We start from the raw sequence: 21,714 nt of genomic DNA on the forward strand, positions 1-21,714 counted from the left end.
CCCACGCTTCATCACACACGTCATTCAATTCCTCTGATTCAGGAAAAACTACAGGTAGTTTTTTCAGACCCCACATAATACCCCTTTTTGTGGTACTTGCAGTATCAGAGATATGCAAAGCCTCCTTCATTGCCGTGATCATATAACGTGTGGCCCTACTGGAAAATACGTTTGTTTCTTCACCGTCGACACTAGATTCGGTGTCCGTGTCTGGGTCTGTGTCGACCGACTGAGGCAAAGGGCGTTTTACAGCCCCTGACGGTGTTTGAGACGCCTGTACAGGTACTAACTGGTTTGCCGGTCGTCTCATGTCGTCAACCGTCTTTTGCAGCGTGCTGACATTATCACGTAATTCCATAAACAAAGCCATCCATTCCGGTATCGACTCCCTAGGGGGTGACATCACCATTACCGGCAATTGCTCCGCCTCCACACCAACATCGTCCTCATACATGTCGACACACACGTACCGACACACAGCAGACACACAGGGAATGCTCTGATAGAAGACAGGACCCCACTAGCCCTTTGGGGAGACAGAGGGAGAGTTTGCCAGCACACACCAAAGCGCTATAATTATATAGGAACAACCTTATATAAGTGTTGTTTCCTTATAGCTGCTTAAATATATATAATATCGCCAAAAAATGCCCCCCCTCTCTGTTTTTTACCCTGTTTCTGTAGTGCAGTGCAGGGGAGAGCCTGGGAGCCTTCCTAGCAGCGGAGCTGTGTAGGAAAATGGCGCTGTGTGCTGAGGAGATAGGCCCCGCCCCCTATTCCGGCGGGCTCTTCTCCCGGTTTTTCTGAGACCTGGCAGGGGTGAAATACATCCATATAGCCTCATGGACTATATGTGATGTATTCTTTTTAGCCAGAAAGGTATTAACATTGCTGCCCAGGGTGCCCCCCCCAGCGCCCTGCACCCTCAGTGACCGCCAGTGTGAAGTGTGCCTGAGCGCAATGGCGCACAGCTGCCGTGCTGTGCGCTACCTCATGAAGACTGAAAAGCCTTCAGCCGCCGGTTTCTGGACCTCTTCTTACTTCGGCATCTGCAAGGGGGTCGGCGGCGCGGCTCCGGTGACCCATCCAGGCTGTACCTGTGATCGTCCCTCTGGAGCTAGTGTCCAGTAGCCTAAGAAGCAAATCCATCCTGCACGCAGGTGAGTTTACTTCTTCTCCCCTAGGTCCCTCGTTGCAGTGAGCCTGTTGCCAGCAGGACTCACTGAAAATAATAAAACTATCAAAACTTTTACTCTAAGCAGCTCTTTATGAGAGCCACCTAGATTGCACCCTGCTCGGACGGGCACAAAAACCTAACTGAGGCTTGGAGGAGGGTCATAGGGGGAGGAGCCAGTACACACCACCTAGTGGTCAAACTTTTAAATTTTGTGCCCTGTCTCCTGCGGAGCCGCTATTCCCCATGGTCCTGACGGAGTCCCCAGCATCCACTAGGACGTCAGAGAAAATGTGGTAATCTATAGAGATGTAAATTTGAGACGTCTTCATGAGAGTAAATATTAATCCCTGGTTCTTGGCGTTACCCGAGCAACACCTGTAGCAGATACGGTAAAAAGTGACAGGACCATTTTTGTAGTTTATTAAATTCTACACACTAGAGGTGCAATCCAAATTTCCGTTTGAGCGTTATCGTTCACGTAACACAAGCCACACATCAGTAATGATGTCATTATGTCCCCTTAGGAGAGGTTTATTAAAATAGTTTTCCTATTTCCCACCTAAAGAATACCTGTGTTGCATTTCATCTTCCTAACATAATCAGGAAGTAAGAGAATTAGTGATCAATCATCAGTCAGTGAGTGAGTGAGTGAGTCATTGTCCTGTACAGTCGCTAACGCAAACTGAGAATCACAGCAGTATACTAAACAAATGAGGATAAAAACCACTTGATAATACTACCACAGAAGGCAATAAGATAGTGCTGTGCATAATAAGAATCTTTATCTGAATATTTAAATACAAATGTGCTTATACAACAAGATGAAATATCTGGCATTTAGCAATAGCCCAACGTAATTCTAGTATAGAAACAAGCTGAGCGGAGAGAAGATTGGGGCTTTTGCTCACCGTGCCACGCCACTGTATGCGTATCTGCTGAAAGGGTCTCCCAAAACTGCGCAATAAGTCATTACTGCCAGCATTGTCTATTTATTCTAACATAAAGCACCGGTGACTGCGCACGTCCTCTTCAGATGCAGCAAGGCACGCGTCTGCACCGTGCACGCCCTTCCACATCTTCCACATGGCGCTGACTGATAGAAATGAGAATCACAATGACCAATTATGAGCTTGTGCGTAAATGTTCAAGTGTTTAATTGAATTTCTCACATAATTCCAGCCGGCTGCCTTTGTTCTGTGGCTGCCTGAGAACGCATTACAGCACAATGGCACTGCAGTGATGAGTGTGCACAGAGAATCATTAAACCAGTGCAGTGAAACATGGTACGATAGCATGGAAACCTTGCTGAGGGAATGAAATAACTGCATTGAGACGTGTCAGCATTAAGCGAAACACAGCCAGCCCCACCATCATTCCAAAGACACGGAACCAGCAGAAATCTGACACACGGAAAACTCCGCCAATATATATCGGGAGCTGGCTCTGCAATGCTCCGTTCATAATAAATATAATAATCGTGGGGGTCTTCCAACAAGATCAGGAATATCTGTCTACATTTCAGCCCAATGTTAACTGCAGATGACATAATGGTAAGGATAAACACAACACATGATCAAAGATCTTCATCTGTCTATAATAATAATACGTTATTAAGTCTTCAATTAATAGTATTAAGGAGTCTTCAAGGCAAAAGGTAGATCCAGAACGATTTTGTTTCTCCAAAACGCGACCTGCACAGCCGATGTAAAACTATCACGCGTGAGCCGACGCTATGACCGAAGCAAGAGGATTCTGGGAGACGGATCTTGGCTGCCAATCACTGTTATGAACCAGGGCTCAATCCTTAAACACTACAGTATCTAACTTCCTTACGTTACTAAGACAATAATTGGAAATATACCTGGAATTAAACAGCAAAAAAATTATTTTAAATTATGTTAATGAGGTGACTCTGCCGCAAATAGGTCCTTATTACGTGCGCAACTGTCTTTTTTGCACTGAAACATTTTTTGAGTATTGACAAACTTATAATTCTGTACACTTTGTAAATTGCTTCTTTCTTTTCTAATTTTTCTCCTCATACAATGTTCTGTTGTGCTATGAAAATGAAAAAATAAAGAGTATAAAACCAAAATGAAACAATATACACCCCGAATAACACGGTCATCTATCTGATTCCAAGGCTAAGAAACCCAGATCTGAAGGCGGAAGCCTGAAGGTCATGTATTTATGTACAGGTTATGTAGATGTGAGGTGGTTTGATTAATAGCTTGCCATCCCCACCACTTAATCCTTACACTGTATATGAGGAAGAAGGAATATACAGAATAGGTGAATAGTCACTTCAATGGAAACTCGGGAATGCATAATAAATGTAGTTTAGTTTTTCTGTCTTGCAGCAGAGAGATATCATGCAGAGTATATCAATATATAATATGCATATAAACATCTGTAAGGAACATTTTTATAAAGAGGGTTCTGGTGTCCTTGCTTCATGTAAGGAATGATATGTCCAATAATGTAACTTATTACAGCTATTCGGAGGAAACTCAGATTTGTGTAACCTGTATAAAAGTACTCGGCGTACAAGCTGACGCTCTAATACAGCCACTGAGCTCTCCGGTGCCCCCTAATAGCAATGTATTTACAGTAGGGACGCATTAGCACCTATTTGCCAAGGTACATCTGGGACAGGGCAATGTTTTGTAGAACCATAGGCCCCCACTCCAAGTTGAACGCTCGCTAGCTACTTTTAGCAGCCGTGCAAACGCATAGCCGATGCCCACGGGGAAGTGTATTTTTGCTTTGCAAGTGTGCGAACGCCTGTGCAGCCAAACTCTGCAAAAACATTTTGTGCAGTTACTGAGTAGATCTGAACTTACTCAGCCGCTGCGATCACTTCAGCCTGTCCGGGCCCGGAATTGACGTCAGACACCCGCCCTGCAAACGCTTGGACGCGCCTGAGTTTTTCCAAACACTCCCAGAAAACGGTCAGTTGACACCCACAAACGCCCTCTTCCTGTCAATCTCCTTGCGATCGCCCGTGCGATCGTATTCTTCCTTAAATCCATCGTTCAGCAACGATCCGCTGTGTACCCGTACGAGGCGCGTGCGCATTGCGGAGCATACACATGCGCAGTAGAGACCTGATCGCTGCGAAAAACGTCAGCGATCGATCAACTCGGAATGACCCCATAGAGCGGTCAACGACGTGCAAAATATTAGAACAATTAGTAAGCGGAATGTTCTGCAGAAGATCAGACTCTAGATGTTACAAAATATGTTTCAGGGATTCTGTGGTGAGGTTAAAAGCCGGTCATGTTTTCTGGATGCACAGGTAAATAATCTATGTTACTGGATCAATAATAATCAAACCTGTTTCCAAAGACAGATATCCTGACAACAAGACCTGGGTGTAAATTTACTAAGATGGGAGTTCTACTTAAGATGGGATGTTGCCCGTAGCAACCAGATTCTACTTCTCATTTATCTAGCACCTTTTAGAGGATAATACCTGGAATCTGACTGGTTGCTATTGGCAACATCCAATCTTAAATAGAACTCCCATCTTCGTAAATTTACCCCCTGTTGTGTGTACTTCAGGCTTTAATACAGTTCAACATTACATACTTTCCGATTTTAGGTGGTCATTCCGAGTTGATCGCTCGCTAGCAGTTTTTAGCAGCCGTGCAAACGCTATGCCGCCTCCCACTGGGAGTGTATTTTAGCTTAGCAGAAGTGCGAACGAAAGGATCGCAGAGCGGCTACAAAATAATATTGTGCAGTTTCAGAGTAGCTTCAGACCTACTCAGCGCTTGCGATCACTTCAGACTGTTCAGTTCCTGTTTTGACGTCACGAACACGCCCTGCATTCGCCTAGCCTGCGTTTTTCCTGGCACGCCTGCGTTTTTCCGAACACTCCCTGAAAACGGTCAGTTGACACCCAGAAACGCCCACTTCCTGTCAATCACTCTGCGGCCAGCAGTGCGACTGAAAAGCTTCGCTAGACCTTGTGTGAAACTACATCGGCCTTTGTGAAAGTACGTTGCGCGTGCGCATTGCGCTGCATGCGCAGAAGTGCCATTTTTTTTTCATCATCGCTGCGCAGCGAACATTTTCAGCTAGCGATCAACTAAGAATAACCCCCTTAATTATGGATTCCTCATTGTGTGACCTTGACAGTGTGCCGAAGTAAGAAATAATTCTGGCAATGAACAGTTTTGAAGCCTTTAAGGCAATGACCTGAAAGTTTGCTGGTGACAGGAGTCATGTCCTGGAAGACGGGGGAGAGTAACGTCAGTACACTGGAAGTTGGCAGGGCAGGAAAAGGAGCCCCTAGAAGTGAGTGGTGGTGGGTAAGGGGGAGGGGGGGTGTGGGGGGGGGGTCACAGCAGTTATTGTAATGTAGGTCGGTGGGGCAGTGAGTGACCAGCAAGTCAGTGAGAACATGATGACCTAGAAAGTTGGCAGCATATGACCTTGCAGGTCATTAGAGGCACAGCAGCAAAAGACCTGGAAATGAGTGAGACATCGTGATGAGTCCGTTAGCTGTAAATCTGTGTGGAGCGAAGAGCAAGGATGTAAATTGGACAGTGGCACATAGGGGACACGACGTCTAGGGACAAATGAGAAACTGCAGAGCTGCTAAAATCTCTAGCACACAAAGCGTCTCTTGCCGGGGCGCTGCAGATTCCTCAGTCTGAAAGGGTTACTCCTAAAATTTAAATACCTCATTTAATGCCACCCGACTAGAAGTGCTTTAAATGAATGCCTTAAAGCAAGCACTAATAGCACCATCGCTCATCTATAGAAGGAACAATCTCAGCCGCGCGGAACGCGATCTAAAGCAGATAGGTTCATGCAGGCTCTGCAATGTTCTGTTGTAGGATGGAAATTTCCATACGAACCTGCTCCGCCAGCCGTTAGGTACTTGTCCTTTGCATAGATAACGGAATCCAGCATAGACTCAAACAGGAGGAAGTAGCCCTGCAGGAGAAGACATAACCTGGTTAGGAGAGATGCATTCATGTCATGCAGTGCCATAGCTTCAGGATACAACACAAGAACGGAGGGGCCATACAGAGATAGTTGTAAGAGGAACTTAAGAAACAACTCTGCTCGGTGTTACTGTATATGTGCAAATGCCTTTATAAGCCGGGAAAGAAAAACTTCCAGTGGCAGATACACTTCAATTCATTATACAGCTAATACTTGCAAACTTTGCAATGTTTTCAGTTATGTATCTCTAATACCCCCATGAGTGCTTTATAAAACATCTGATTTCATGAACAGCAAAATCTGACCCACCCTGAAGAGGTAACAGCGGAGTAAACCAATAATATCAGGTTCACACATGATACAGTATCAGACAGATCGGACTTGGGTAGAGTTGCTGGGTACACACTTGTCCAATTCTCATCCAATTCAACCTACGACCTACCAGCTGCCACATTTGTAGAGAGTGTATGCTCAAACAACCTCGGATTTCATCCAATCCTGGCTGTCTGGTCTTGTCAGAAGATGTTTGAACGAATCACCAGACTAATATAGAAGTGTGTACAGTCCTGCAACTGGCTTGTCCAACTCTTCCTACAATTCATCTCTGTGAGTGGCAGCTGGTCTGCCATAGATTGGAGAAGTGTGTACAGTGACACAATCCTTTCTGCAGATGCAGATTTGAGAACTACGGCAAAATTGGCCAGGTGTGTATGCCTAGACTCAGGGCTGGATTAGGGCTAGCGGGGGCCCCGCAGCAACGAAACCGTGGGGGCCCGCAACAATAAAATTGATTCTGACCCCTGCCGCTGTTACTATTATGCCACTTAGGGGAGCAGGAGAGAGTGTGAGGAAGACGGCCAGGGTGTCAGAGAGAGAAAAGAAAAGAGGGCGGGAGCGAAGGCAGAACAAGAGAGGGTATCAGGGAGAAAGTGAGATAGGAGGGAGAGAGAGAGAGAGAGAGAGTCAGGGAGAGAGAGGGGAGCAAGAGAGCATGTCAGGGAGAGAGGAGGAGGAGCGAGTGGGAGTGTGTGTCAGTGACAGACAGAAAGAGGGAGGGGGAACAAGAGGGAAAGAGATAGAAGGTATCAGTGAGAGAGAAAGCGCACCCGGTGTCAGGGAAAGAAAGAGAGAGAGAGAAAGAAGAGCGGGAGAATGTGTCAGGGAGAGACAAAGAGGGAGATAGAGAGCGAGAGAGAGATAGAGTGTGTCAGGGAGAGAGAGAGAGACAAAGGGTGAGAGAGAGAGAGAGAGAGAGAGAGTCAGCAGGGAGAGAGAGAGAGAATGAAAGTCAGGGAGTGAGAGAGGGGAGCAAGAGAGCATGTCAGGGAGAGAGAGAGAGAGGAAGGAGGAGCGAGTGGGAGGGTGTGTCAGTGAGAGACAGAAAGAGGGAGGGGGAGCGAGAGGGAAAGAGATAGGTGTCGGAGAGAGAGCGCGTGTCTGAGAGAGAGAGAGAGAGCGTGCGCCAGGGGGAAAAATAAGATTTTACTTACCGGTAAATCTATTTCTCGTAGTCCGTAGTGGATGCTGGGGACTCCGTAAGGACCATGGGGAATAGACGGGCTCCGCAGGAGACATGGGCACTTTAAGAAAGAATTAGGAATACTGGTGTGCACTGGCTCCTCCCTCTATGCCCCTCCTCCAGACCTCAGTTAAGGAAACTGTGCCCGGAAGAGCTGACAGTACAAGGAAAGGATTTTGGAATCCAGGGTAAGACTTATACCAGCCACACCAATCACACCGTACAACTCGTGATAACTATACCCAGTTAACAGTATGAACAAAAACAGAGCACCAGATAAACCTGATGCAACCATAACATAACCCTTATGTAAGCAATAACTATATACAAGTATTGCAGAAGAAGTCCGCACTTGGGATGGGCGCCCAGCATCCACTACGGACTACGAGAAATAGATTTACCGGTAAGTAAAATCTTATTTTCTCTAACGTCCTAGTGGATGCTGGGGACTCCGTAAGGACCATGGGGATTATACCAAAGCTCCCAAACGGGCGGGAGAGTGCAGATGACTCTGCAGCACCGAATGAGCAAACACAAGGTCCTCCTCAGCCAGGGTATCAAACTTGTAGAACTTTGCAAAAGTGTTTGAACCCGACCAAGTAGCTGCTCGGCAAAGCTGTAATGCCGAGACCCCTCGGGCAGCCACCCAAGAAGAGCCCACCTTCCTTGTGGAATGGGCTTTTACTGATTTTGGAGGCGGCAATCCAGCCGCAGAATGAGCCTGCTGAATCGTGTTACAGATCCAGCGAGCAATAGTTTGCTTTGAAGGAGGAGCACCCAGCTTGTTGTATGCATACAGGATAAACAGCGACTCAGTTTTCCTGACTCCAGCCGTTCTGGCTACATAAACCTTCAAAGCCCTGACTACATCTAGTAACTTGGAATCCTCCAAGTCATGAGTAGCCGCAGGCACCACAATAGGTTGGTACAAATGAAAAGAGGACACCACTTTTGGCAGAAATTGCGGACGAGTCCATAATTCTGCCCTGTGCGTATGGAAAACCAGATAGGGGCTTTTATGTGACAAAGCCGCCAATTCTGACACACGCCTAGCCGAATCTAAGGCCAATAGCATGACCACCTTCCACGTGAGATATTTTTACTCCACAGTTTTAAGTGGCTCAAACCAGTGTGATTTCAGGAAACTCAACACCACGTTAAGATCCCAAGGTGCCACTGGTGGCACAAAAGGGGGCTGAATATGCAGCACTCCCTTTACAAACGTCTGAACTTCAGGAAGAGAAGCCAGTTCCTTCTGAAAGAAAATGGATAGGGCTGAAATCTGGACCTTAATGGACCCCAATTTTAAGCCCAAAGTCACTCCCGACTGTAGGAAGTGAAGGAAACGGCCCAGCTGGAATTCCTCTGTAGGGGCATTCCTGGCCTCACACCAAGCAACATATTTTCGCCATATACGGTGATAATGTTTAGCCGTCACGTCCTTCCTAGCCTTTATTAGCGTAGGAATAACCTCATCCGGAATGCCTTTTTCTGCTAGGATCCGGCGTTCAACCGCCATGCCGTCAAACGCAGCCGCGGTAAGTATTGGAACAGACAGGGCCCCTGTTGCAACAGATCCTGTCTGAGAGGCAATGGCCATGGGTCCTCTGTGAGCATTTCTTGCAGTTCCGGATACCACGTCCTTCTTGGCCAATCCGGAACAATGAGTATTGTTCTCACTCCTCTTTTTCTTACAATTCTCAGTACCTTGGGTATGAGAGGAAGAGGAGGAAACACATAAACCGACTGGAACACCCACGGTGTCACTAGTGCGTCCTCAGCTATCGCCTGAGGGTCTCTTGACCTGGCGCAATACATTTTTAGCTTTTTGTTGAGGCGGGATGCCATCATGTCCACCTGTGGCAGTTCCCATCGACTTGTAATCTGTGCGAAGACTTCTTGATGAAGTCCCCACTCTCCCGGGTGGAGGTCGTGCCTGCTGAGGAAGTCTGCTTCCCAGTTGTCCACTCCCGGAATGAACACTGCTGACAGTGCTTTTACGTGATTCTCCGCCCAGCGGAATTCTGGTGGCTTCCGCCATCGCCACCCTGCTCCTTGTGCCGCCTTGGCGGTTTACATGAGCCACTGCGGTGATGTTGTCTGACTGAATCAGCACCGGATCGTTGCGAAGCAGAGGTTACGCTTGACTTAGGGCGTTGTATATGGCCCTTAGTTCCAGGATATTTATGTGCAGACAAGTCTCCTGACTTGACCACAGACCCTGGAAATTTTTTCCCTGTGTGACCGCCCCCCACCCTCGGAGGCTTGCATCCGTGGTCACCAGGACCCAGTCCTGAATTCCGAACCTGCGACCCTCGAGAAGGTGAGCACTCTGCAGCCACCACAGAAGAGACACCCTGGCCCTGGGGGATAGGGTGATCAGCCGATGCATCTGAAGATGCGATCCGGACCACTTGTCCAACAGATCCTACTGAAAGGTCCTCGCATGGAACCTGCCGAAGGGAATGGCCTCGTATGACGCCACCATCTTTAACAGGACTCGCGTGCAGTGATGCACCGACACCTGTTTTGGTTTTAAGAGGTCTCTGACCAGAGTCACAAGCTCCTGAGCCTTCTCCGTCGGGAGAAAAACCTTCTTCTGGTCTGTGTCCAGAATCATGCCCAGGAAGGGCAGACGCGTCGTAGGAATCAGCTGCGACTTTGGAATATTCAGAATCTAGCCGTGCTGTTGCAACACTTCCCGAGAGTGTGCTACGCTGATCAGCAACTGCTCTCTGGACCTCGCCTTTATGAGGAGATCGTCCAAGTATGGGATAATTGTGACTCCTCGCTTTCGCAGAAGCACCATAATTTCTGCCATTACCTTGGTAAATATTCTCGGAGCCGTGGACAGACCAAACGGCAACGTCTGGAATTGGTAATGACAGTCCTGTACCACAAATCTGAGGTACTCCTGATGAGGTGGATAAATGGGGACATGCAGGTAAGCATCCTTTATGTCCAGAGACACCATAAAATCCCCCTCTTCCAGGCTTGCAATGACCGCTCTGAGCGATTCCATCTTGAACTTGAACAGTTTCAGGTAACTGTTCAGGGATTTTAAATTCAATATGGGTCTGACCGAACCGTCCGGTTTCGGTACCACAAACATTGTCGAATAGTAACCCCTTCCCTGTTGAAGGAGGGGAACCTTTACCACCACCTGCTGGAGATATAATTTGTGAATTGCCGCTAACACTATTTCCCTCTCTATGGGGGAAGCTGGCAGGGCCGATTTGAGGTAACGGTGAGGGGGCATCACTTCGAATTCCAGCTTGTATCCCTGAGACACAATCTGTATAGCCCAGGGATCTACCCGTGAGCGAACCCACTGGTGGCTGAAATTTCGGAGACGCGCCCCCACCGATCCTGGCTCCACCTGTGGAGCCCCAGCGTCATGCGGTGGATTTAGTGGAAGCCGGGGAAGACTTCTGTTCCTGGGAACTAGCTGTATTGTGCAGCTTCTTTCCTCTACCCCTGCCTCTGGCAAGAAAGGACGCACCTCGGACTCTCTTGCCTCTTTGTGATCGAAAGGACTGCATTTGGTAATATGGTGCTTTCTTAGGTTGTGAGGGAATATATGGCAAAAAATTTGACTTCCCAGCCGTAGCTGTGGAAACTAGGTCCGAGAGACCGTCCCCAAACAATTCCTCACCCTTGTAAGGTAAAACCTCCATGTGCCTTTTTGAGTCGGCATCACCTGATCATTGCCGAGTCCACAGGACCCTTCTGGCAGAAATCGACATTGCATTTATTCTAGAGCCCAGTAGGCTAATGTCTCTCTGGGCATCTCTCATATATAGGACAGCGTCTTTTATATGCCCCAGGGTCAGTAATATAGTATCCTTGTCCAAGGTATCAAGTTCCTCAGATAAAGTATCTGTCCATGCTGCTACAGCACTACACATCCAGGCCGACGCAATTGCCGGCCTTAGTAGGGTACCTGAATGTGTATAAATGGACTTCAGGATACCTTCTTGCTTTCTATCCGCAGGATCTTTTAGGGTGGCCGTATCCTGTGACGGCAGGGCTACCTTCTTAGATAAGCGTGTCAAAGCTATGTCTACCCTAGGGGAGGATTCCCAGCGTAACCTGTCCGTTGGCGGGAAAGGATACGCCATAAGCAACCGTTTGGAAATCTGCATTTTTCTATCTGGAGATTCCCAAGCTTTTTCACATAACTCATTTAACTCATGTGAAGGGGGAAAGGTCACCTCATGCCTTTTTTCCCCAAACATATAAACCCTCTTGTCAGGGACTGGGTTTTCCTCTGAGATGTGCAATACATCCTTCATTGCTATAATCATGTAGCGAATGGCTTTAGCCATTTTAGGCTGCAACTTTACATCATCGCCATCGACACTGGAGTCAGAATCCGTGTCGATATCTGTGTCAACAATTTGGGATAGTGGGCGCTTCTGAGACCCTGACGGCCTCTGCGCTGTAGGAGCAGGCATGGGTTGAGACCCTGACTGTCCCAAGGCTTCACCTTTATCCAACCTTTTATGCAAGGAATTAACATCATCATTTAAAACCTTCCACATATCCATCCAATCGGGAGTCGGCGGCGATCCCACATTCATTTGTACCTGCTCTGCTTCCACATAGCCTTCCTCGTCAAACATGCCGACACAAGCGTACCGACACACCACACACACAGGGGATGCTCTATTTGAGGACAGAACCCCCACAAGGCCTTTTGGAGAGACAGAGAGAGAGTATGCCAGCACACACCCCAGCGCTATATGACCCAGGAATTACACAGTAACTTAGTGTTTACCCAGTAGCTGCTGTATATACTGATTTTGCGCTAAATTTATGTGCCCCCCCTCTCTTTTCACCCTCTGCAGGGGAGAGCCTTGGGAGCTTCCTCTCAGCGGAGCTGTGGAGAGAAAATGGCGCTGGTGAGTGCTGAGGAAGAAGCCCCGCCCCCTCAGCGGCGGGCTTCTGTCCCGCGATTTTGTGTAAAATAATGGCGGGGGCTCATGCATATATACAGTGCCCAACTGTATATATGCCCACTTTGCCAAGAGGTCTCTAATTGCTGGCCAGGGCACCCCCCCCCTGCGCCCTACAGTGACCGGAGTGTGTGGGTTTAATGTGGGAGCAATGGCGCACAGCTGCAGTGCTGTGCGCTACCTCATATGAAGACTGGAGTCTTCTGCCGCCGCTTTTGAAGTCTTCTTGCTTCTCACGCTTCTTGCTTCTAGCTCTGCGAGGGGGACGGAGGCGCGGCTCTGGGATCGGACGACCAAGGGTGCGTTCCTGTGTACGATCCCTCTGGAGCTAATGGTGTCCAGTAGCCTAAGAAGCATGACCTATCCACAGTGAGTAGGGCTGCTTCTCTCCCCTCAGTCCAACGTAGCAGAGAGTCTGTTGCCAGCAGATCTCTCTGAAAATAAAAAAATCCTAACAAAATACTTTCTTATAGCAAGCTCAGGAGAGCTCACTAAGTAGCACCCAGCTCGTCTGGGCATAGATTCAAACTGAGGTCTGGAGGAGGAACATAGAGGGAGGAGCCAGTGCACACCAGTATTCCTAATTCTTTCTTAAAGTGCCCTGTCTCCTGCGGAGCCCGTCTATTCCCCATGGTCCTTACGGAGTCCCCAGCATCCACTAGGACGTTAGAGAAAAAAGGGAGAAAGAAAAGTGTGTCAGAGAGAGAGAGAGAGAGAGTGTCGGGGAGAGAGAGACAGAGGGAGAGAGGAAGAAAGGGTAGAGGGGGTCAGCAACAAGTCTCTGATGAGGGCGGACACTTCATGGCATTAGGTCCCGCCTCCTTCCCCCATACACCCGCAAATTGCAGCATTATGTCCACAAGGGGCAATGCTTAGTCAGTCAGTAAAAGCCACTCACTGTAGAGACTGAGACAAAGCTGTCTCCGCCTCAAAAGATAAAAATCATCCTAAACTAACTGCGCTGCTGCCAGAAGTCGGCCAGGAAGTGTGCAGAGTGGGCCAGACCGCGGCAATGTGTGCCACAGTGTGGGGGTTCCCGGGTGACCGTCCTGCCTATAATCAGGAGCTGCCTAGACTGGATGTAGAATCTGTACCCTAGGTCTCCATAGAAGACAGCACTTTATTTCTACCAGTAAGTATGCGGCTGACCAAGCAGCCCATACCTCACACATTCCATCCACTGGCTGTGCATAAATCCAAGAGATCCTGATCTATGGCAGGCAATACTAAGGCCTCTCACCCATATCTATATGCCGCGCTCTTGTACTGTATCTTATGTATCAATGTATGGGACACTGCAAATAAACTCCGCTAGCAGATTGCGGATAATCAGAACGCTTCTTTGTAACCAATACTGGATAAAAGTTTTCTTACTGAGTCAGTTCATAGTTGTGTAACCTCTATACACACATATTGTACATACATACATACATATATACATACATACATACATACATGCTCCCTTCATCAGCTGGGGGAAGGAAGGTGATAGTATACCAAATACCAAAATCTACACATTTAAAACAATGAATGTATAGGGTTTATCCGCATATCCATGTGTTTTGCCATGAAACGTAATGCATTGCGCTGAAGTTTTATGTACATGCGGACAGATGAAAAAAAGACGGAGAGAACAAAGTTTTTCCTTTTTTCAGATTTAAAGGCATTTTTAGGATGTTTGCTGTAAGTTCTGTAACAGAAGTTTGTTGTTATGTCCAGGAAAGACAATATAAACTACCGGCTGTCAGCGAGATAAATCTGTGGTCATTACACTTGGTAATGAACTGAAGAGCAAGTTACGCAGCTCTCCTCCATCTTCCCAGACTACGCACAGAACAGAATCACCAGACATTTCCTGTCTCCACACAGCGATGGTACAAGCAGCTCAGTACGAGAACGTGGAAGAGAAAGAAGGGGGAATGTCCCATATGCAGCTACACACACCGGGTGAGCGACCATCACACGCACCCGTCCAGCTCAAGGAAATACGGAGCAAGAACCCTGACATAAAGACGCTGAGGACTATCCCGGTCCTTGCTTTTACTTTGCTTTGCTCCCAACTCAGAACCAGTCCCATTATGTGCAACCGAAGTTCCATATAAGAATTTAGTGCCGTTGAGTGAGTGAATAATTGTATGGACCGATAATACATTTATTACTATGTTTCACAAATCAGAGAAAAAAAATCTCCAAATTAGAAAAAATGTATGCATGGATAACTTCCTAACCCTGCTCAAATGTGCTATATAACTCTCAGTCTATGGCTTCCTGCAGCCTCCATTCCCCTCCTCACATCATATCACTGCCCCTGTCCTCACTGACACATCACTCATCTCCTGATATACTCTGTGCTGCTGGGGATTCTGCTCCTCCCACTATATAACTCTCAGTCTGTAGCTTCCTGCTGCCTCCATTCCCCTACTCACATCATGTCACTGCCCCTGTCACATGCAGCCCTGTCCTCACTGACACATCACTCATTTCCTGATATACTCTGTGCTGCTGGGGAACCTGCTCCTCCCACTATATAACTCTCAGTCAGTGGCTTCCTGCTGCCTCCATTCCCCTCCTCACATCATGTCACTGCTCCTGTCACATGCAGCCCTGTTCTCACTGACACATCACTCATCTCCTGATATACTCTGTGCTGCTGGGGACCCTGCTCCTCCCACTGTATAACTCTCAGTCTGTGTCTTCCTGCTGCCTCCATTCCCCTCCTCACATCATGTCACTGCCGCTGTCACATGCAGTCCTGTCCTTACTGACACATCACTCATCTCCTGATATACTCTGTGCTGCTGGGGACCCTGCTCCTCCCACTATATAACTCTCAGTCTGTGTCTTCCTGCTGCCTCCATTCCCCTCCTCACATCATGTCACTGCCCCTGTCACATGTAGCCCTGTCCTCAATGACACATCACTCATCTCCTGATACACTCTGTGCTGCTGGGGATTCTGCTCCTCCCACTATATAACTCTCAGTCTATGGCTTCCTGCTGCCTCCATTCCCCTCCTCACATCATGTCACTGCCCCTGTCACATGCAGCCCTGTCCTCACTGACACATCACTCATCTCCTGATATACTCTGTGCTGCTGGGGAACCTGCTCCTCCCACTATATAACTCTCAGTCTGTGGCTTCCTGCTGCCTCCATTCCCCTCCTCACATCATGTCACTGCCCCTGTCACATGCAGCCCTGTCCTCACTGCCACATCACTCATCTCCTGATATACTCTGTGCTGCTGGGGACCCTGCTCCTCCCACTGTATAACTCTCAGTCGGTGGCTTCCTGCTGCCTCCATTTCCCTCCTCACATCATGTCACTGCCCCCGTCACATGCAGCCCTGTCCTCACTGACACATCACTCATCTCCTGATATACTCTGTGCTGCTGGGGACCCTGCTCCTCCCACTATATAACGCTCAGTCGGTGGCTTCCTGCTGCCTCCATTTCCCTCCTCACATCATGTCACTGCCGCTGTCACATGCAGCCCTGTCCTCACTGACACATCACTCATCTCCTGATATACTCTGTGCTGCTGGGGACCCTGCTCCTCCCACTGTATAACTCTCAGTCTGTGTCTTCCTGCTGCCTCCATTCCCCTCCTCACATCATGTCACTGCCGCTGTCACATGCAGCCCTGTCCTCACTGACACATCACTCATCTCCCGATATACTCTGTGCTGCTGAGGACTCTGCTCCTCCCACTATATAACTCTCAGTCTGTGGCTTCCTGCTACCTCCATTCCCCTCCTCACATCATGTCACTGCCCCTGTCACATGCAGCCCTGTCCTCACTAACACATCACTTATCTCCTGATATACTCTGTGCTGCTGGGGACCCTGCTCCTCCCACTATATAACTCTCAGTCTGCGACTGCCTGCTGCCTCCATTCCCCTACTCACATCGTGTCACTGCCCTTGTCATATAACCCATCTCCTGATACACTTACAGGAAAATGATCTGTATAGATATTTTTTATCCCCATCAGCTCTGCAAGCAGGGGCACAGAGGAGAAGGGGAAAGGACAATACCTCTGGCCTAAACAATATTAATTCCAAAAGAACATGAAATTCTGTTATTATCTCCATGTGGGATACACAGAAACGCTCTCTCTGCACCATATAAGGTAAGGGACGCTATCCATGGTGCTGAATTGAGTCAGCTTCTCCTACATGTGGGGTCACTCTGAGTTTAATTTCACAGGCTACTACCCCCACCTGTAGGGGTGCCCATCTGAGAAGTGAATTATACCTGACTTTATCCCCAGGATGCTTTTGGGCATCATTACACTCTCCAAATAAAAAAAGGTAATATATATTTTAGGCCTGAGTTAATACATTTCAGAATTAATTACTGCAAACAGAATGAGCTTTAGCCCCATGTGAGAGGAATGGTTATAGGCAGGAAAAATAGGATTTTAATTACCTACCGGTAAATCCTTTTCTCGTAGTCCGTAGAGGATACTGTGGTCCACATTAGTACCATGGGGTATAGACGGGTCCACTAGGAGCCTTGGGCACTTTAAGAAATCAATAATGTGCACTGGCTTCTCCCTCTATGCCCCTCCTACCAGACTCAGTCTAGAACCTGTGCCCGAGGAGACGGACATATCTTGATAGAAGGATTCAGAAAGGATAGTGGTGAGATTCGAACCAGCACACACAAACAAGAAGAAAACCATGTTAGCACAACATGAACAGGAACAGCAACTGCTGATCGCACGACAATACTTAACCAAGTAACCCTGCAGGACACACGAAGCACTGGGCGGGCACCCAGCATCCTCTACGGACTACGACAAAAGGATTTACCGGTAGGTAATAAAAATCCTATGTTCTCTTACGTCCTAGAGGATACTGGGGTCCACATTAGTACCATGAGGATGTACCAAAGCTTCCAAACCGGATGGGAGAGTGCCGAGGTTCCTGCAAAACTGAATGACCAAACTGAAGGTCCTCAGAGGCCAAAGTATCAAACTTGTAGAACTTAGCAAACGTGTTTGAACCAGAACAAGTGGCTGCTCGGCAGTGCTGTAAGGCCGAGACACCCCGGGCAGTCGCACCTGAAGAACCCACCAACCGAGTAGAGTGGGCATGAACAGATTTAGGCACTGGCAAACCTTCCGTAGAGTAAGCATGCTGGATAGTAAGCCTGATCCAGCGAGCAATAGACTGCTTTGAAGCAGGACACCCAATTTTCTTGGTATCATAAAGCACAAACAGCGAGTCAGATTTTTTGTGATGCGCTGTCCGTTTGACATAGATCTTCAAAGCCCGCACAACATCCAGGGACTTTGAAGTAGAAAATGTGCCAGTAAGCACCGGAACCACAATAGGTTGGTTGATATGAAACGCAGACATCACCTTTGGAAGAAACTGCTGACAAGTTCTGAGTTTAGCTTTATCTTCATGAAAAATCAAATAGGGGCTCTTGTGAGACAACGCCCCCAAATCAGACACACGTCTTGTCGAAGCCAAGGCCAACAGTGTGACGGTCTTCCACGTAAGAAACTTTACATCAACCTCCTGTAAAGGCTCAAACCATTCAGATTGTAGAAACTGCAACACCACGTTGAGATCCCAAGGTGCCGTGGGAGGCACAAAAGGTGGCTGGATGTGCAGAACACCTTTCAAGAACGTCTGAACCTCCGGACGGGAAGCCAACTGTTACTGGAAGAAAATGGATAAGGCCGAAATCTGGACGTTTACGGATCCTAGGCGTAGGCCCACATCCACACCAGACTGCTGAAAAAGCAGAAAACGACCCAGATGTACTGATTTCACACCAAGAGACGTATTTTCTCCAAATCCGGTGGTAATGTTTAGACATTACTCCTTTTCTGGCTTGGATCAAGGTAGGAATTACGCTGTCCGGATCCCTTTCCGGGCTATAATTTGACGATCATCTTCCATGCCGTCAAACGTAGCCGCGGTAAGTCTTGATAGACAAATGGCCCCTGTTGCAGAAGATCCTCCCGAAAAAGTAGAGGCCACGGATCCTCCAGAAGCAGTTCCAGTAGATCTGTGTACCAAGCCCTTCTTGGCCAATCCGGACCAATGAGAATTGCTTGAACCCTTTCCCTTTTTATCCTTTTGAGAATTCTTGGGATCAATGGAAGCGGGGGAAAGACATACACCATCTGATAGACCCACAAAATCACCAGAGCATCCACTGCCACTGCCTGTGTGTCTCTTGACCTGGAGCAATACCGCTGGAGCTTCTTGTTGAGATGAGAGGCCATCATGGCGATCCGTGGAGTCCCACACCAACGAGTCAAGCACCTGAACACCTCCGGGTGAAAGCCCCACTCTCCTTGGTGGAGGTCGTGTCTGCTGAGGAAGTCTGCTTCCCAGTTGTACAATCCCGGAATGAAGATCGCGGACAGTGCCACAGCATGTCTCTCTGCCTAGAGAATTTTTGTCACCTCTGACATTGCTGCTTTGCTCTTGGTTCCGCCTTGTCGGTTTATGTACGTCACCGCCGTCACATTGTCCGACTGAACTTGGATGGCTTGATATTGAAGAAGATATGCTGCCTGCAGAAGGGCCTTGTAAATGGCCCTTAGTTCCTAGAACGTTGATCGGAAGAATGTTTTCCTGACTTGACCATTTTCCTTGGAAGTGTTCTCCTTGGGTGAGACTGCTTCCCGACCTCTGAGGCTTGCGTCAGTGGTCAGCAGAATCCAATTTTGAATCCCGAACCTTCGGCCCTCGGTCAGGTGAGAAGTCTGTAGCCACCACAGAAGAAAAATCCTGGCTCTTGCCGACAGACGTATCCTCTGTTGCATGTGGAGATGCGATCCGGACCATTTGCCCAGCAGATCCAGCTGGAAGGGCCTTGCGTGAAACCTTCCGTACTGCAATGCCTCGGAAGAGGCTACCATCTTCCCCAGGAGGCGAATGCACAGATGCACTGATATCCAGGTCGGCCTGAGGTCGTTCCGCACCATTGACTGAATTACCAATGCCTTTTCCAGAGCAAGAAATACTTTCTGTACCTCCGTGTCCAGTATCATCCCCAGGAACGGAAGCCTCCATGTAGGTTCCAGGTGAGATTTTGGCAGGTTCAGAATCCACACGTGATCCTGGAGTAGTCGTGTGGAGAGGGCAATGTTGTGCAACAACCTCTCCCTGGATGGTGCTTTTATCAGCAGATCATACAGGTACGGTATTATGTTCACTCCTCGTTTGTGGAGGAGAAACATCATCTCCGCAATCACTTTGGTAAATACCCTCGGGGCCATGGAGAGCCCAAAGGGCAGGTCCTGGAACTCAGCGACTCCATCTCGAATTTTGCACACCCGTAAATACGGGTTCAGTGACTTGAGGTTTAAAATGGGTCTCACCAAACCGTCCAGTTTCGGTACCACAAACAGGTTGGAATAGAAACCCTTGTTTTGTAGATAAAGAGGAACTGGAACAATGACCTGAGTCTGTACCAGTTTTTGAATTGCTGCTTGCAAGGTCATACTTGCTTCCGGTGAAGCTGGTAAGCCAGTCTGTAGCCCCGGACGATAAGATCTTTTACCAATGGATCCAGGCATGAGGTGGTCCATACGTGACTGAAATATCGCAACCGGGCTCCCAACTGCCTGTTGACCAGTTCGTGCGGTACACTGTCATGCTGAAGGCTTTGCGGAAGCAGAACCGGAGGTCTGATCCTGTGAGACTGTATTTGCAGGTTTTCTGGGTTTACCTCTATTGCCTTAGAAGGCAGCAGAAGAACCCTTGGCCTTACCTTTAAATTCCGCTGTCCGAAAGGACTGCAACGTTGGTGCAGAATAGGATTTCCTAACTGGGGTGCTGCGAAAGGAAGGTATGTAGACTTACCCACCGTAGCCTTGGATATCCACGTACCCAGTTCATCTCCAAAAAGGGCTTTACCTGTGAAAGGTAGGCTTTCCACACCTTTCCTGGAATCTGCATCCGCAGTCCACTTGCGCAGCCACAAGCCCCTGCGTGCTGACACTGCCATCGCAGTTGTGCGTGCGTTTAGCAATCCAATCTCCTTTATGGCCTCCAGCATAAAATTAGCAGAATCCTGTATATGCTGTAGGAGTAAAATAATCTCCCCTCTGGATAAGGAATCTAATCCGTCAATTAGATTACCTGACCATTTTGCAATGGCCCTAGTGATCGATGCACAAGCTATAGTGGGTCTTTGGGCCACCCCCGCCGCTGTGTACAGAGACTTGAGAGTGGTCTCATTCTTGCGGTCTGCAGCATCCTTCAACGAAGCTGCCCCAGGAACAGGAAAAACTATTTTACGAGACAGCCTGGAAACCGAAGCGTCCACTATCTGTGGGTTTTCCCATTTTTTCCTATCATCCTGAGGAAACGGGAAGGATGTGAGTAACCGTTTTGGAATCTGAAACTTCCTGTTAGGATTAACCCAAGTTGCTTCAAAAAGAGAATTTAATTCCTTAGAAGTAGTAAAGGTAGCAGAGGATTTCTTTTTCACATTAAAAAAGGATTCCTCCTCGTCCTCTGACACCTTGTCAGGAATGTGTAATACATCTCTTATAGCTTCTATCAGGGCCTGTATTCCCTGTGATAAAGATGCATCCCCCCCACCAAGTCTACCTCACCCTCCTCTGGGTCTGATACATTATCATAGGTATCAGCCTGCATGATTTGGGCCAGAGTACGTTTCTGTGGACAAATAGCAGGGGTCTGAGACGCCAGGATGACCACTGAATCCCTATTCATGAGGTCATCTACAGATTGCCTTAAATACTGTGTCTCCTTTTCATTTTGGAATAATTTATTTGAAATATTTGAAATCATCCCTTTTAATGAATCTAACCATACTGGTTCAGGTCCACTAGTCTGAGAATGTGTACTATCCCGAGTACACTGTAGTGATCCCCCTGATTGAGAAAAACACTCTGCTGTGCATGATACACACTCCTTTGACATGATAAATGTGAAAGAAACACACACACACACACACACACACACACACACACAGTAAGGGAAAGGTTACAGCACAGTTAACCCACACAGTGCCCTTTTAGGGAGACACAGAGTATCGGAGCCAGCCACACCGCGCCCCTATAGCTAAAGTATAGACTTAGCTGGGTCGCAAACTAAGTAAC

The 21,714-nt window shown here is 48.0% G+C and overlaps 1 protein-coding gene across 1 annotated transcript in view; it reads right to left on the reverse strand.

The window, feature by feature from the left end:
- PRMT3 (protein arginine methyltransferase 3) overlaps positions 1–21,714 on the reverse strand; it is a 251,556-nt gene that overhangs the window by 90,826 nt on the left and 139,016 nt on the right. The window contains exon 11 of the mRNA XM_063946376.1: positions 6,046–6,124. Within this exon, the coding sequence (XP_063802446.1) occupies positions 6,046–6,124 (79 nt within the window). The remainder of the gene's footprint in view (positions 1–6,045; positions 6,125–21,714) is intronic.

This window comes from Pseudophryne corroboree, chromosome 11 (genome assembly GCF_028390025.1).
Source record: "Pseudophryne corroboree isolate aPseCor3 chromosome 11, aPseCor3.hap2, whole genome shotgun sequence".
NCBI lineage: Eukaryota > Metazoa > Chordata > Amphibia > Anura > Myobatrachidae > Pseudophryne > Pseudophryne corroboree.